Genomic DNA, 15,940 nt, shown 5'->3' with positions numbered 1-15,940 from the left:
TTAAATTATTTAAAAAAATTTAAATAAATTCTTATATTTTTATACATTCAATTAAATCATTTTATGAAAAATAAAATGACTCAAAAAAATGAAGTAAAAAAAAAAAACTTTGCTCCATTTTATACTGTTTCAAAACAATGGAATCAGGAAAAACTTTGTTCAGTTTTACAATGAAACATAAAAAGACTATTTATAAAAATAGTCCATTTAAACCTATTTGTAACGCAAGTAAATTAAATAAGAAAGTATTTTAATCCTAAACTTCTTTGAAGTGCAAAAAAAGTAAATAACATAAAAATAAATGTCTTAAGCTTTTCAAAAAAAAAATAAATGTCTTAAAATGAGATTTTTGGAAAAGTCCACTTTCCGACAAAGGGGCTGAGTTGGCATGTACACCTCATGGAATGGCTGCTGGCCGGCCGCCAAACCCCCCCATACCCTCGCTACCGATTGGTCACCCCCACCCATGAAATCGGGACCCATCCAATCACCCAAGGAAACACAAAATCTTGAACCGCTTGTCAATAATGGTGGCTTACAAATCGTAGACTCTCAAAACCAAAGCCTCCTCTCGCCAAGATCCTAGAAGAAATCTTTCCTTTCTATCGTGGCAGGAGAACGACAACCCATAATCCCATCATCCCGAGAGCCATTCTGGTATAAGGATCGGCTAGCGGCATCCTTTTTTGATGATGAGATTGCAACCCTTGCCCAGCCCTTGAAACATTCCATGATTGGTAAGTTCTCAAGAATGCCATGATTGAATGAAATCCGGGCTGCCTTCAAAGGTATAGGGCTAATCGGTGCATATGAAATCCGTTGGCTTGATTATAAACATGTTTTGATTCATCTTACTAACGAACATGATCTTAATCGATTATGGATGAGACAGGTTTGGTTTATTGCTAACCAAAAGATGAGAGTTTTTAAATGGTCTCCAGATTTTCAATCAGAGAAAGAGTTTTCACTGGTTCCGATCTGGATCTCGTTTCCTGGTTTACGTGCTCACTTGTTTGAGAAATTGGCTCTCTTGATGGTAGCCAAGACAGTGGGTCGACCGCTGTTTGTTGATGAAGCCACCGCAAATGGATCACGACCTAGCGTTGCACGAGTCTGCGTTGAGTATGACTATCAAAAGCCACCGTTAGATCATATTTGGATTGTGATTCGTGATAGACAAACAGGAACTGTAACGGGTGGCTTTGTGCAGAAAATGGAGTTCTCAAAACTGCCGGCGTATTGCACTCACTGTAGCCATGTGGGACATGACTTTGCGGCATGCATGGTGCTACGCAACAAGCTGGAAAGGATGGGTGCAATGAGACAGAAGACCTTAGATAGTGAAAAGTTAGTGACTGGAGACGACAAAGGAAGGGAGAAAGATGAAACACGAGATCCGGAGCCAAACGGGAATAAAAGGAACAATTCGATGCCTTCCGAGACTGTAAAAAAAAAGCGAGAAAGAGAAGAGAAGAGGTCGATTCTGGAAAAAAGAAAAAATCCAGAAAATAAAATAATCTTGTCCCGAGAAGAACCGGCGACACAGAACCAACGGTGGCAAGTAGTGGGCAAAGCATGTAGTGGTGGAGCAAATGACATGATGGGCACAGAAACAAATCTAGAGATGGCTCCCCAACATGCCAACGTCCCAATTTTCAACAGATTCCAAATGATCATAGAGGCAGAAAACGAAGAACAAAATCGGATGGAAAAACAAGGGCAAACAGAGTATGTGAACAGTAATCATATGGGAAAAAAGTTTTTTAGTGGGTGAATTGGTTAACGCGGAAAAAAGGTGAGAAACTGATGCAGGAGAGATCGGCAGGATCCAAGAAGGCTGGATGATGGGCAGTGATGCGCCTAAAGCTGATCAACAACAGTAGGTTATGAGTGAGAAAGGAGAGGAAACAATTGCCGCGAAGAAGATAGCTACAATAGATAATAGGATTTCGACGCATGCAAGAGTGACGGAGAGTTGGCAGACCGGTACAAACACCAATGCAAGCGTAGAGCAAATTGGGGACTTTGATGGTGTTAAATGGGCAATTGAGGCAGGTCATGTGACGCTCCGAAAAGCCAAAAAGAAGAAAAATCGTAAGCTAGAGGATCGATTATCTGTGGTGGCCGTGCATGGTGATGGTCTGATGTTGCCAGAGGATGAACATTATTCGGAGAGTCAAAAACAGCAGTTGGAACGTGTAAGCTTGGACGTCGAATAGGTGCAAGATGGTGGTGAAAATAGCTTAAGGGGGCTAAGCAACTGAGTCAACCCGACATGAATAGTACACTGAATCCAGGAGAAGAAGTCATTGAAGGGAAGCCTAAACATGATCAATGTGGACCCAACAAAGAAACTCACTCCACCCCATCCCATGCAGCCCATGCAGGAAATGAGGAACGTCCGAAATGCTTATCGCAGCAGAGAGACCCCACGCACCAATCACAACAAAGTCGAGAACGACCAGCAAGTTTGCAGGATGGTAGCAGTAGAGAGTTTTTTCATGTAGACCCAACTTTGGGAGCAAATGGTCACTCCTTTGAACATCATTTTTTGGCTTCCAGAAGGAGGAAATCAGACAGCGAGGTGTCCTATATTCCTACTAAGGATGTTTCCTCTGAAAAAGAAGATATTTCAGCTATAGATGATTGTGATGAAGCTTCTTTCTCTCGGTACTTCCCTACAAACACATACCCATGATAAATTTATTAATCTGGAATGCATGGGGTGTTGCTGGAAAAATCATCCAAAGAAGAATAAAAAAATTAAAGTTCATGCATCAGATTATAATACTGGCTATTCTAGAACCAATGGTACAAGGCTCTCAAATTGATTTTTGAGAAGGAAACTTGGCTTTGATGGTGCGGTTGCTAACTGTTCACAGAACATTTGGCTTTTCTGGACTCATGAAGTCTGCTGTTCCATACGGTTTGATCATCCTCAATGTCTTCACGCTAGCTTTTCTTTACCGTGGCTTTCATTCTCTTTTCAATCTTCATTTTTTTATGCTAAATGTACCCGATTAGAAAGGCAAGATTTATGCGCTTTTTTGAGAAATGTAGCTACTGGAATATAAGAGTCATGGCTTGCAGGTGGTGACTTCAATGTAATCCTAAACAGGGAGGAAACACTTCTAGGTGCAGAACCACATGCCAAATCTATGGAGGACTTTGCAATGACCCTCTTTGATTGTGGATTGTTAGATGCAGGTTTTGAAGGGAACAAGTTTACTTGGACTAATTCCCCGTATGTTTCAGAGGTTGGACATAATAGTTTACAATATACAGTGGGGTACTCAATTTACAAAAATGAGAGTCCAACACCTCAACAGAGATGGTTCTGATCACTGCCCATTGCTAATTTCCTGTTCAGAGTCCTCGCTTAAAAATCCTTCTTCCTTTCGTTTTTTACATGCTTGGTTAAAACATCATAGTTTTATGAGTTTTGTTGACAGGAACTGGAAAGAATCAATGCATGGTAACGGGTTGATGGCTTTTTGGCTCAAGCAACAAAGGTTGAAAAAGGCTTTGAAAAGCTGGAATAAAAATGTTTTTGGTGACATATTTAGCAATATTAAGGCTACTGAACAACATGCGGTGGAGTGTGAAAAATTATTTGAACAGGAGCAGTCTACTGTCAATCGAGCACAACTTAATCAGTCATATGCGAAACTCAACCATTTGTTTAGTATTGAGGAAGCATTTTGGCAACAAAAATCTGGTGTTCGATGGTTAGTGGAGGGAGTGAGCAACACCAAGTTCTTCCACATGCGGTTACAAAAAAAAAACGAGTGAAAAACTGCATTTTTAAAACTAAAATCGAGGACAGTACCATACTCGAGGACCAAGACCAGATTGAGTTGTCTGCTGTTGAATATTTTGCAAATTTATTAAAAGCTGAAGCAACGGATTTGACTAGGTTCAATGCTGACTTAATTCCTCATTTGATTTTTGATTTGGATAACCAAACTTTATGTGCAAAACCGATAATGGAAGAAGTGAAAGAAGCAGTATACGACATTGACAAGGATAGTGTGGCCGGTCCTGATGGGTTTTCCTCATTATTCTATTAAAAGTGCTGACATATAATAGCGGATGACCTCTTGATTGCCGTGAGGGATTTTTTCACAGGTTCTACAATGCCAAAGGGGGTAACTTCTACAACCTTAGTCCTTTTAGCTAAAAAATCGGATGCAGAGTCTTGGAGTGATTTTTGCCCTATCAGTTTATGCACTATCTTTAATAAAATAATTACTAAATTATTGGCGAGCTGGTTAGCTAAAGTATTATCATCTTTAATCTCGGATAACCAAAGTGGCTTTGTAAGTGGTAGGTTAATCAGTGACAATATTCTCCTCGCCCAGGAATTAGTTGGTAAAATTGATTACAAAGCTAGAGGGGGCAATGTAATTTTGAAGCTTGACATGATGAAGGCTCATGACAGATTAAATTGGGATTTTTTGTATTTAATCTTGGATCATTTTGGTTTCAGTTCTCAGTGGATTAACATGATAAAAGGTGCATTTCCAACTACTGATTTTCTCTATTAGTTAATGGACATTTGGTTGGCTACTTTAAATCCGAGAGAGGACTACGTCAAGGTGATTCTATCTCGCCTTTGTTATTTATATTGGCAGCAAAATATTTATCGAGAGGTATTAACTCTACCTTTGCCCAATATAAGTCACTGCATTTTTATTCGAGATGCTCTTTAAATGTTAGCCATCTTGCTTTTGTGGATGATATAATGATCTTTACTAATGGAAGCAAATCAACTTTGGAGAAAGTGCTTGGTGTTTTACAGGAATATGAGCAGGTTTCGAGGCAAAAAATAAGCCGACAGAAAAGTTGCTTCATTATAGCTCTTGCGATGGCCAGCTCTAGACGACAAATTATTGCACAAACCACAGGCTTTAATCATAAGACTCTTCCTGTTACATACCTTGGCGTCTCTCTCTATAAAGGACCCAAGAAAACGTTACTTTTTGACTCACTCATATCTAAGATACGTGAGAGGATCTCGGGTTGGGAAAACAAAGCCCTATCATTTGGTGGTCGTATCACACTACTTCGGAGTGTCCTATCTTCATTGCCAATTTATTTACTACAAGTTCTTAAACCCCCTGCGAGTGTCATTGAAAAAATAGACAGACTATTTAATAGTTTCCTATGGGGAGATTCCTCGGACAACAAACGCATACATTGGACAGTTTGGAATAAAGTCACATTTTCGAGCTCAGAAGGTGGCCTGGATATCCGCAGTTTGCAAGACATGTTTGAGGCTTTTTCTACAAAACTTTGGTGGCGTTTTCAAACATGTAATAACTTATGGACACAATATATGAAAGCCAAATATTGTACTGGGCAAATTTCGTAGATAATAGCTCCTAAACCGCATATATTGGCAACATAGAAACGGATGATTCATGGTAGAGACATATCGGGGCAGCATATACAGTGGAAGGTCGATAAGAGAGATCTTCTTTTTTGGCATGATATATGGCTAGGTGATAAACCTCTAGTACACTCTTTTCCCTCATATTCGTAATCTATGGTAAAAGTTGATTATTTCTTTGATAATAATATGTGGGATGTCAACAAATTGAAATATGTTGTACCTGATGTGATTATTGAGGAGATTTTGAAGATTCCTATTAGTAGAAATATAGCAAATACGGCATATTGGGCCCTGACTCAGAATGCAAAATTTAGAACTAAAAGTGCTTGGGAACTTTCTCGACAACGACATCTTACTTTTGCTTGGGGTAAACTGATCTGGCATAAGGGTATTCCTTTAACAGTTTCATTTTTTTATGGCGCCTAATGCAGGATTGGATTCCGGTGGAGTTACAGATGAAATCCAAAGGTTTTCATTTAGCCTCTAAATGCATTTGTTGTCGTTCGGAAGAGTCCATTGTACATGTCATTTGGGAAGGTGTAGTTGCACAACAGGTTTGAAATTATTTTGCAAAATTTTTTCAAATCTATATTCATAATCCTTAGAATGTTATGTATATTCTTCATTCATGGTATTATTCTGGAGACTATAGAAACCAGGCCATATTCGAATTTTATTGCCATTATTTATTATGTGGTTCCTATAGGTTGAACGTAATGATGCAAAACATAGGGAAATAAAAATGTATTCTGACAGAGTGATATGGAGAATTATGCGGATGTTAAGGCAACTCTTTCAGGGGAACTTATTAAGTAAATGGCAATGGAAAGAAGATATGGATATTGCAGTACACTAGGGATTTCAGTATGAACGTGAGAGTCACGGTCCTTCAAAAATTGTATATTGGTCTTGACCATCGTTGGGTGAATTAAGCTAAATGTAGATGGTAGTTCCAAGGATGCTTTCCAGAATGCTGCAAGCGGAGGAGTTCTTCGGGATCACACAGGTAAGATCATTTTTGGTTTTTCTAAGAATTTCGGACCTTATAATTGCTTACAGGCAGAACTAATGGCATTACATCGAGGTCTACTTTTATGTATTGAGCACAATATATCTAGAGTTTGGATCGAAATGGATGCAAAGGCAATTGTACAAATGATACATGAGGGACATAAAGGTTCTTCCCAGACTCGATATTTGTTGGCGTTTATCCATAACTGCTTGAGTGGCATTTCCTATCGAATTTCACACATTCATAGAGAAGGAAATCAAGCTGCTGACTATCTTTCCAATCAGGGGCATACACATCAGAATTTGCATGTATTTTCACAAGCCGAAGGTGAGCTCAGAGGAATAATTAGATTAGATAAATCTAATTTACCTTATGTTCGTTTTAAATAAATGTAAAGGAGTAACACTCTTAATTTATTTTTGCTCTTTTTATTATGTTGATAATCTAGACTCTTGTAATAGGGAAGCGTTGAAATTTTTTAATTGCATTCAGAAATATGTACATAAAATGAAACCTTCCTTTTTAGGTACTTTTCCACATTATTCTCAATCTTATGTAATTCTGAAGGTTCGGTTTATGTCCCCCTCCCTAATCTACTTAATTCTTTCGATTATTAATAAAACGATTATAGGGTAGTTGGGCCTGCGCGAATTTTCAGCATAAAAAAAAAGTCTTAAAAGCTAGGCTTACTTGTTGTGCAAGCAAAGCAATCAACAAGTAAGAAAAACTTAAATATGAAAAGTATTCTAATTGCTTTAGAATATTTTACTTAACTGCTATTCTTTTTAATAGCCATTGGATCCCTTCATGCGAGCTATCTTGTGCTCGTCTGTTCGTGTGTATCATGTGCATATGGCTCTCTTACATATGTGGCCCATATCCTAAGTTAATTCTCCTTTACTCCCATTCAAATTGGAGCATAAAGATTGGAAATGCCTAACTTGCCCAACAAAGTTTGAAATTGCTTTCGACCAAGTGCCTTGTCAGGGCGTAATTTTAAGGTATCAAAGAATTCATATGACGGCATCAAAGTGTGGTTGTTTCAAACACTTATATTGTCTGGACACGTGCAAGCTGCTGTTGCGCTCTAACTGTGCATTGCATAACTAATATTCGAACGTATGATCATGAGATAAAATAATCTGCCAATGAGACAATTAGACTATCTGAGATCATCACAAAGTTGTCTTAAATCAAGATCAAGTTTATGTTGTTGATCCATGGGTGAGGAAGTCGATTTGTAACTTGAATAATGTGCCATCTCAATTCCCAAAAAATATTTGAGTTTACCAACATCCTTGATGTGAAAATTGGTATCCAAATATTGTTTTAGTCGAGAAATCTTAACAGTTGCAGAAAGCCTGACGGAGCCCATTAAAAGACTTTTGACGACGACAAACGCGTTGCTTCCCCTGTTTGGTAAAGCTTTGAAAAATCTTCATGTAGACTTCTTTATAACCAATTTGGCCACTAAGGTGTGTCTTTCTCGTACAAGGCTTTCAGGTGTGCGAGTCTCTTAGTTAAGACCCTCTATGCGAGGCTCATGAGTTTGAGCTCCTGATATGTGTGGCACTCCTATGCGAGGATGTCTAGGCAACGTCCATTATGCGCATGGCCTCTTGAGGTGCAGTGTGCATGGCCCATTGGTGTGGGACTTCAGGGTGTGCATATCCTGTGCACTTTTTCTTCTCGTGTGGTGCCCATGTACACACCTTTTAGGGGTGTTGTAGGTGCACATTTCAAGTGTATAAAACTATGTTGCACATAGCTCCCTTGGTCGCAAGGCTGTGATGTGCGCGACTTGCTGTTATGCAAGTTGTGTCCACACGTTCTTCTAGCATGCGGGCTTTCAATGTGTACGACTTATGCGTGCTTTTGCACATGCGTCGGCACTAAGGTATGAAGTATTTTGCGCTCTTACTAGTTGTGCGTGGTTTTGACGCGTTGGGTTGGCATGCCAAGATTGTCGTTCCATGTCATGCTGCAGGGCTCGTTTAGGTGCCTTTTGCTGGTACGGCTTGGCTCTATAAGTGTGTGGGCATCTGGAAACCCTCAATTGATGGTGGCCATATGCTTGTTGTTAATAAACCCTTAAGTAATGTCAACCTAAGGTTGATTTTTTGCCCTTGTGGTTTTGTGGGTTCATTTGAGGTAGTTTCTTGTTGGCTGTCTCAGGAACACTAATAACTCTGGATGCGTCCATTGTAGTAAGACAATGGATTGCTTCAATTCATATATTTGGGGCACAATTCCCCAAGTAAATGGCCCATTTAAATCGAGCTATATTTTGATTGCAGTATCCGCATAGGTAACATCTTTTGTAACTCCTCAAAAAATGAGTTGATGAGCCATGATTTTATCATCACGTTGCTCTGGATTTAAGATTAGAAATCCCTAGAATTGGCATCGGGTTTTGCTATCAAACCATCCTTGGAAAATACTATAATCATCGTCTAGTGGTTAATCGACAATATAACAATCAAGTAAGGTGGCTGAAGCAACCAACAGAAAATAAATTACGTATGGTGCTGAGGCTGTAAACGGAGAATAAATCAAGTACGTCGTCGAAGCTATCGACGAAGAATAATTCATGTACGATACCAAAGCTGTAGACGAAAAATAAATCAAAGGGAAAACACATCACTCTACCATAACCAAATCAATGTCACAATTGGAAAAAAAAAAGGCTAGATTATGAATCTACTCTGATGCCCTAAAAAAAAAATGACCCAAAAGAATGGAGTCAGAAAAAAAAAAAAAAACTCTGCTCAATTTTATAATGTTTCAAAACAATAGAATCAGGAAAAACCCTATTCAGTTTTACAATGAAATATAACAAGACTATTTATAAGGATAGTCCATCTTAAACCTACTTATAACGCAAGTAAGTTAAATAAGAAAGTTTTCTAATTCAGATTTCTTTAAAGTGTAAGGAAAGTAAATGATATAAAAATAAATATCTTAAAAACTAGGCTTATTTGTTGCGCAAGCAAAGCAATCAACAAGCAAGGAAAACTTAAATATGAAAAGTATTCTAATTGCTTTAGAATATTTTACTTGGGTACTACTCTTCTTAGCAGCTATCGGATCCCTTCACCCACATTAGTGAAGATTTAAGTAAATTTTGATATCACGTGTTATAAACTTATATTTTCAATGCAAAAAATATATCTATTAAGGATAAAAAAAATTCTTATTTATAAATTCAAGACTCATTGCATCCCTTATTGATATGAGATCTATAACATTGAAATTTAAAATTTATAAACTTTATATTTTAAAATTTTTTAACATTATAACTTTATTAAAAATAATAATAAAAATTAAATTTATTTAATGGTATAATATATCCAATTGGAACTTTTTAGCTACTTTTATTCATATAAGCCAACTCATTTTCTTAATATCTGACATTGCACATTTTGATTCAAGTAACTTTGACTTTGTGTTGAATGAGATTTGCTTGTCTCCATCAAAAACCCCAAAAGAAAAACACATTGATCAAGTTGCGTTATTTAGTTTTAATTAAATGATTAAGAAACTTTACCCTTAAACTTTGTAATCAATACTTAGCAATTGCCGTAAGTAGTACTAATACATGAAAATACTATCAAATACAGTAGGATATTTATCATTATCATACATCACTTTTATTGGTTTCTTAACACTTTATAATTTGTATCTTGCAAAGGAGCAGTCCTTCACAATGGGAATTCTCTTTTTTCACCAATGCCTTCTGTTGTCTATCTTATATACTTAATATTTCATTCGTTTCTATATTTTCACTCGATCCTAATTAAGATAACAAAAAATTATGAAATTTAAGTTATATTAAGGTAATCTTAAAAAGTGAATTTTTTAAAAATTTATTAAAATCATGCCATTTTAAAATTTTTTTAAAGACACATAACAACTAGTATATGCCCACTCACACCAAATCAACTCTCACAAACTCACCTTCATCTTGGTTAATTAATTATTTAAAGAATAATAATTAGCTTATAAAAGAATAACCCCTAAAACTCTTAAATATTGTCATGAAATTAGGTGAAAATATAAAAAAAAAAAAAAAGAAAAAGCAGCCGCAGCAGCGGCATCAACGTCTTTGTTAATTTGTCATCTTATTTCCTCTGTGCCTTATCAAGGATGAATCTAGGCTGATTTTATCAAAAAGTTTATCAATTAACATATGGGTTAATAATTGTTCTTTTTAAAAATTTCGAAAGGTTTTTTCATTTCCATCTTAATATGAGGTTTAAAATATTAATTTCACGTGTTATATGTATATATTGAAATACATTGGTAATTGCTCTTAAGAGAAAATATTAATTATTAAAACTTAAAATTTTATCATAAATTAAATCACGAATCAAAGATTGAGATAAATGAAGTTAAATGAAATGAAGTTGTTGATTATCACTCCATTAATACTTGTAACTTTGTCCATCTCAAACACAATGATTTGGTAAAGGCACAATCACAAAAGATTATGAAAGGGAGGGTGCGAGGGAATAAAGATTTTGAGAATAAGGAGTATGAGAAGAATACGTTAAGCTTTACTGCAAGATTCTAATTGTAAGAATTATTAATACAATAACTTACATGATTTTTTATTTATGATTTTATAACAGATATAATATTAATTAGATTAATCGTTAAAATTCAGAGTATTAAGGATTTTTTTTTGTAACTCTTAATTTGGTGAGATCTTTCTCTTTTTGTAGTCCGGAGAGAAGATTTACATTTATTTTTATATAGTGAATTCTTAAGATTCTTTACACGGACCTATACTTTTAAATCCACATGTAACATTGGAATCAAATATATTTTATTAGATTATATTATAAACTATAACATTATCAATTCATCAAAAGCAAATAAATTTAACTTGTTTTAATAAAAGATAAAAGAACATAAATAATGTAAATACACACTTTATTATTGAGAAAATCTAATAGAACAATAAAACACGTGGTCAAAGATTGAACTAGCTTTAATGATGTACCTTCGTGGAGCTAGCTTGCATGATAAAAAGTGCTAATTATTTAGTAAATTTGTTGAAAAATTAATTTCATTTTAAACCAAGTAATAAGCCAACCGGTCAAGATTGTCCCAATCCCATTCAGGCTGATAGCCTTCAGCTGCAAGTTCATGGGGTATATCCACCATCTGGATCTTCTTGCTTAAACCAAAATGTGCCATGAGGAGGGCTACACGAGTGAGCAACTCCTCACCTTGCTTAAGTTGTTTGGCATGCTCTTTCCATGTACACTCACTTGCAGCATGAGTCAACATTTCAAGCCATATTCGAGCAATCATTTCCCATTTTTCTTCATGATCCCAATGGTGTGTCAAAACTAATTCTTGCAATTGACGGGCAATCTGGCATCCTTCAAAGAATACAGATTTCGTTTGAGTTCCCATTGGCGTTAAAACAGCTCGATTTTCTGTACCGATACGAAACAAAGTCTCGACAATTTTCTGGTGATCTAATTCCCCATGAAAGAAACTCATGGCCTCCGCACAAGTGTCTTGGAGCCTTACCTTAATAATGCCTTGGGGAAGCGTTGTTGGACTCATGAAAAGAAGGTACATCATGTAATCAGATAGAAGCTTGCTAATTTTGCAGTATGGACCGAAAGTACCTACTAAACCTCTTGGATGATCAACACGGAAGACAAGATCCGTAGCGATGTGCCAAATGAGGAGACTCTGGGTGAATTCTACATCACATATGCTCCAACCAAGATCTTCCTCAGGATGTTTCTCCAGCAGCACATTATGACCCCTCTCATTCAACAACTGTATGAGACATTCGTAATCAAAGTTACTCTGTTTATATTTCTTCCATTTCTCTAATAGATGATCGTAGATGAACTTCTTTAAATCATCTTTCACATCTTTCCAAGATGTATTTCCATACTTGCCCACGAAGTCCTCAGTGTTAAAAATGCTTCGAACCAAAGCAAACTTGGTTGACTTGGCCTGGAGGCAATAGTCTATTAGGCTGTTTTGTGCCATTGACTGTATTTCTGATCTGTTGGTCTTAGTTACCGAAATCAAACTAGATCCAATTGCCTTAAACAGCTTGTTGTCCTGACAAGTTAACCGTAGAATTCCCCTGTCAGAACTGACATGCAAAACGGTTGAATAGATTTCCAAAAAGATAGCCCCAACTAAGAGCAAATAGGATATGGCAATGTCAACTTTTGGATAGCCATGGTTTCCAACGATGATCGAGAAGGCAATTAGTATGGAAAAAAGGAAGGACAAGCAGATGGACCGTAGAATCACACCAATTCGAGATAGAACTATAGGAATCTTTGTATAGAGCAAATCATACAAGAATCCTAGTTCAATCTCTACCAATTTGAAGGCCTCTCCCATAGTCATATGCTCTAATGTAAACAAATCACTCAACTGTTTGTAAATCCTGAGCTTGAGGTCCAAAAATAGGGGCCTGAACATGGTATATGATAGATATGCTCGATGAAGATGTCTGTATTTCCTATGAATTCCTTTGTCTTGTAAATAATCATCAATCTGGACCACCACTCTCTGCTGATCAGCCCCTGAAGGAACATGTTCGAGCTCTGACTTAGTTGGAGTTGTGAAAACCGACTTCCGTAGCTTTGCATCGCTAGCACTGAAAAGAACCCAAACCCTTTCCCCGTATTTGATAATCCCAACAATGAATATTGGAATCGCCAAATATGTCAGAGTTGTTGTGTTTATGGTCCAAAACTTGACATAGACATAAAGAGCAACCCCAATTTGGAAGCATAAGCCGAAGAAATGTCTGGGCCATAGCTCATTCTCTGATAAAGAATAAGCAGTGATTGTGTCAGGGCCACCAAGATGCAAGAGTAGGAAAGGTGCCCAAAATACAACCAATGGGCTTGTTAATTGCTCCTTGCTGTTCTTAAAGAGGCTACTTAAAGAAACTGTTGCTAACCAATCTGCAAACAGGTACATTAACCAAACAATGGTTGCTGTATACACTGAGCGTTTACGACTGCATCGCCGTTGATTCACCAAATTGACAAGCAGGAGTTGAACGCAAAGGCTCGCTACAACCATGGCTCGAATCTGCCATTTGATCCAAAGGGATTTCATGGCAAATATTGCATCCTTGACCTCCGTGAAGAAAATAGCACAGGCAACTGAAAATCACAATAAATGTTCAGTAACATGATGCAAGCGTTAATTTGGTGGGTGTTTAAATATCTATTTGTTTAAAGCAATTAATATTCTATATAACTTGGGTACTTGTCTAATTCTTGCTACATGGCAAGGAAATATCTATTGTTTGAAGAAAAAGACGATTCCTTGGAGTAAGAATACAAGACAGACCAGTTTCTTTTGAGTTCAAGTTGATAAAATATTGGCTGAAAAGCTTAACATTCAAAGATTTTGGCTTTTTCATTGCTTTTTGTTATTTGTTTCGACTTCCTAAACATTGCTAAACCTGATTAAATAACTAAAATCAATAGCAATTTTAACACATACTTCTTAAATAAAATAAAAGTAAAATCATTGATTTAACTGAAAGCAAAAAAAACAATCAAACAGATGTTAACAATTCAAACACGTGAAGGAACTACCTCATCAATTACTTGCTCTTCCTATATACAAGAAACGGAGTCAACAGCAATAAAACTATTGCTCTGATAATTTTCGGTTGTACTTACTTATAAGTAGCATCTCTCTGGGGCTTGTTATGCAAAACCAATGAAACCCGATCCGTCTATTGAAACTAAACTTAAAAGCGGCTTGAGCTCTTTGTGATTGTGATTCTGCCTGAAACCATAATTGAAGTCTGATTCAGAACTAGAGCTGTGGCCTTCACCCACATTGGTTGGAGCTACTGTGCTTCCTCTTGCAGGAAAAAGAATATATGAAACCAGAAGAAATCCGTTTGTTGCTACCTTGAGTCATACAAGATTTTTTAGAAAATAAAACATATTAGAATTAATGGAATGTTGTTAAATACTGCTTTGCTATCTTAAAGAGCATTGTCTTCAGTATTTGCTATCTTTACGGTGGTCCTTGTGTCATGTGCTTAAGTTCTTGTATCACCAGTTGTGTTCAATGTCGAGTATGTGTTTGTTTTCAACTTTTGTATTATCAGCTAGATATGGTGTTGAGTGTTGATTGTGCAATGTCAGTTATGTATCAAGAGTCTGTTCTATCCGCCTGTTCCTTTAAACTTTCTGGTTCTCACCAGAATTGTGTTAAATTCAGATTATTAATTGAAATCTTATTTTGACTGAGAAAAAAAATTGTTAGATATGGAAAATGTTCATAGTGAAAACTATTCACGCAGAGGATAATAATCTTTTAAAGATATGAAAGAATTACTAAAAGAAATATTCTTAGAGAAATACTGGCATCATAGCTGCAAAAAGATACATCAAATGTTCAGAGGCTTGTTTAAAGTGCATCACCATATGAATGGAGGTACAGTTCTTGTCTGATAATGCCATAAGCAGCTGACTATAGTACACAACAACATTAAAATACATAAAAGTAAAATGGTTTAATTTACTATATTGATATGGAAATGGAATCAATTTATGAAAACTAAAAAGAAATATAAAAATGGATCGCATAAGCATGAAATGAACTGTAGCAACTTACCTTTTTCTTTCCCAGAATGTAGAACTTATTGCTTGGTTACAAAGTTTTTTGGCTACTTTGATGTCATAGCCATGGGCACATATGTATGTATATAACTGTAAACAGGGGGCAGGACAACATGAAACACGTACTAGTCTTGTAAATATAGAAAGAAAAAGTTGTTAGCTGTTAAAGGGGATGCCAACTGTGAGAAATTCCAAAGAAGAGAGGGAAAGTCGATCATCTTCAAAAAGATTAGACACTCGTTCATCAATTATACCTAAGATAATTTTTTTTATTCCACATATTATATTAAAAAATCAAATTTTAATCATCGATATACTTGTTAAAAGCCATTATAATTATTCTTTTACGTGGTCCAATTGCACTCGCTACATCGGATTAAAAGCTAAATTAAACTCTAGTGACATGTACATCCTTCAACTGATTTAAATGTTTTTTCACCTCCGAAATTTGTACTTAATCAAGAAAGATTAATATAATAAGAGTGGACTATATATGTTATATGAATGGATTGTTCTTTAGTTTAATAAAATTAAGAGTTCTTAATAGGTTTTCATCATATACATTTTAAGATGTTGATTCATACTCATCACTTCGAGTTCAAAACAGACAGTTTAATTAGTTAAAAAAAAACTAATTAATATCCTGCCTTATAAGGTTAGAAGTTAATATATATGTTAAACATACTAAGACTTAAACACTAACTAATGGAATATATATATATATATATCTAAGAGAAACTTGGAGGAGGAAACATGCTTAACTTCAAAAGTTTCGGAATTACTTGTTGGTTTTAAAAGCTACATGTGCATGTAGGCATCTGTAAAAAGCAGAACAATGGTTTTTTAAAGCAAAGAATCAGGGAAGGGACTAACGTGCGTACGGAAAGG

The 15,940-nt window shown here is 36.1% G+C and overlaps 1 protein-coding gene across 1 annotated transcript; it reads right to left on the bottom strand.

The window, feature by feature from the left end:
• Window positions 1–11,325: 11,325 nt before the first annotated feature.
• Window positions 11,326–15,172, bottom strand: LOC18594408 (uncharacterized). The gene is made up of 3 exons (XM_088808439.1): window positions 15,048–15,172; window positions 14,099–14,335; window positions 11,326–13,570 (listed from the first exon to the last, which is right to left on the bottom strand). Exons 2-3 carry the CDS (start codon window positions 14,109–14,111, stop codon window positions 11,484–11,486), a joined length of 2,100 nt encoding a protein of 699 aa, XP_088664565.1. The 5' UTR covers window positions 14,112–14,335; window positions 15,048–15,172; the 3' UTR covers window positions 11,326–11,483.
• Between the last annotated feature and the right edge of the window lie 768 nt (window positions 15,173–15,940).

Source organism: Theobroma cacao, chromosome 7 (assembly GCF_053813885.1).
Source record: "Theobroma cacao isolate CCN51 chromosome 7, ASM5381388v1, whole genome shotgun sequence".
NCBI lineage: Eukaryota > Viridiplantae > Streptophyta > Magnoliopsida > Malvales > Malvaceae > Theobroma > Theobroma cacao.
The sequence above is the reverse complement of the archived record's forward strand: the minus strand, read 5'-3'. Positions and strand labels throughout refer to the sequence as shown.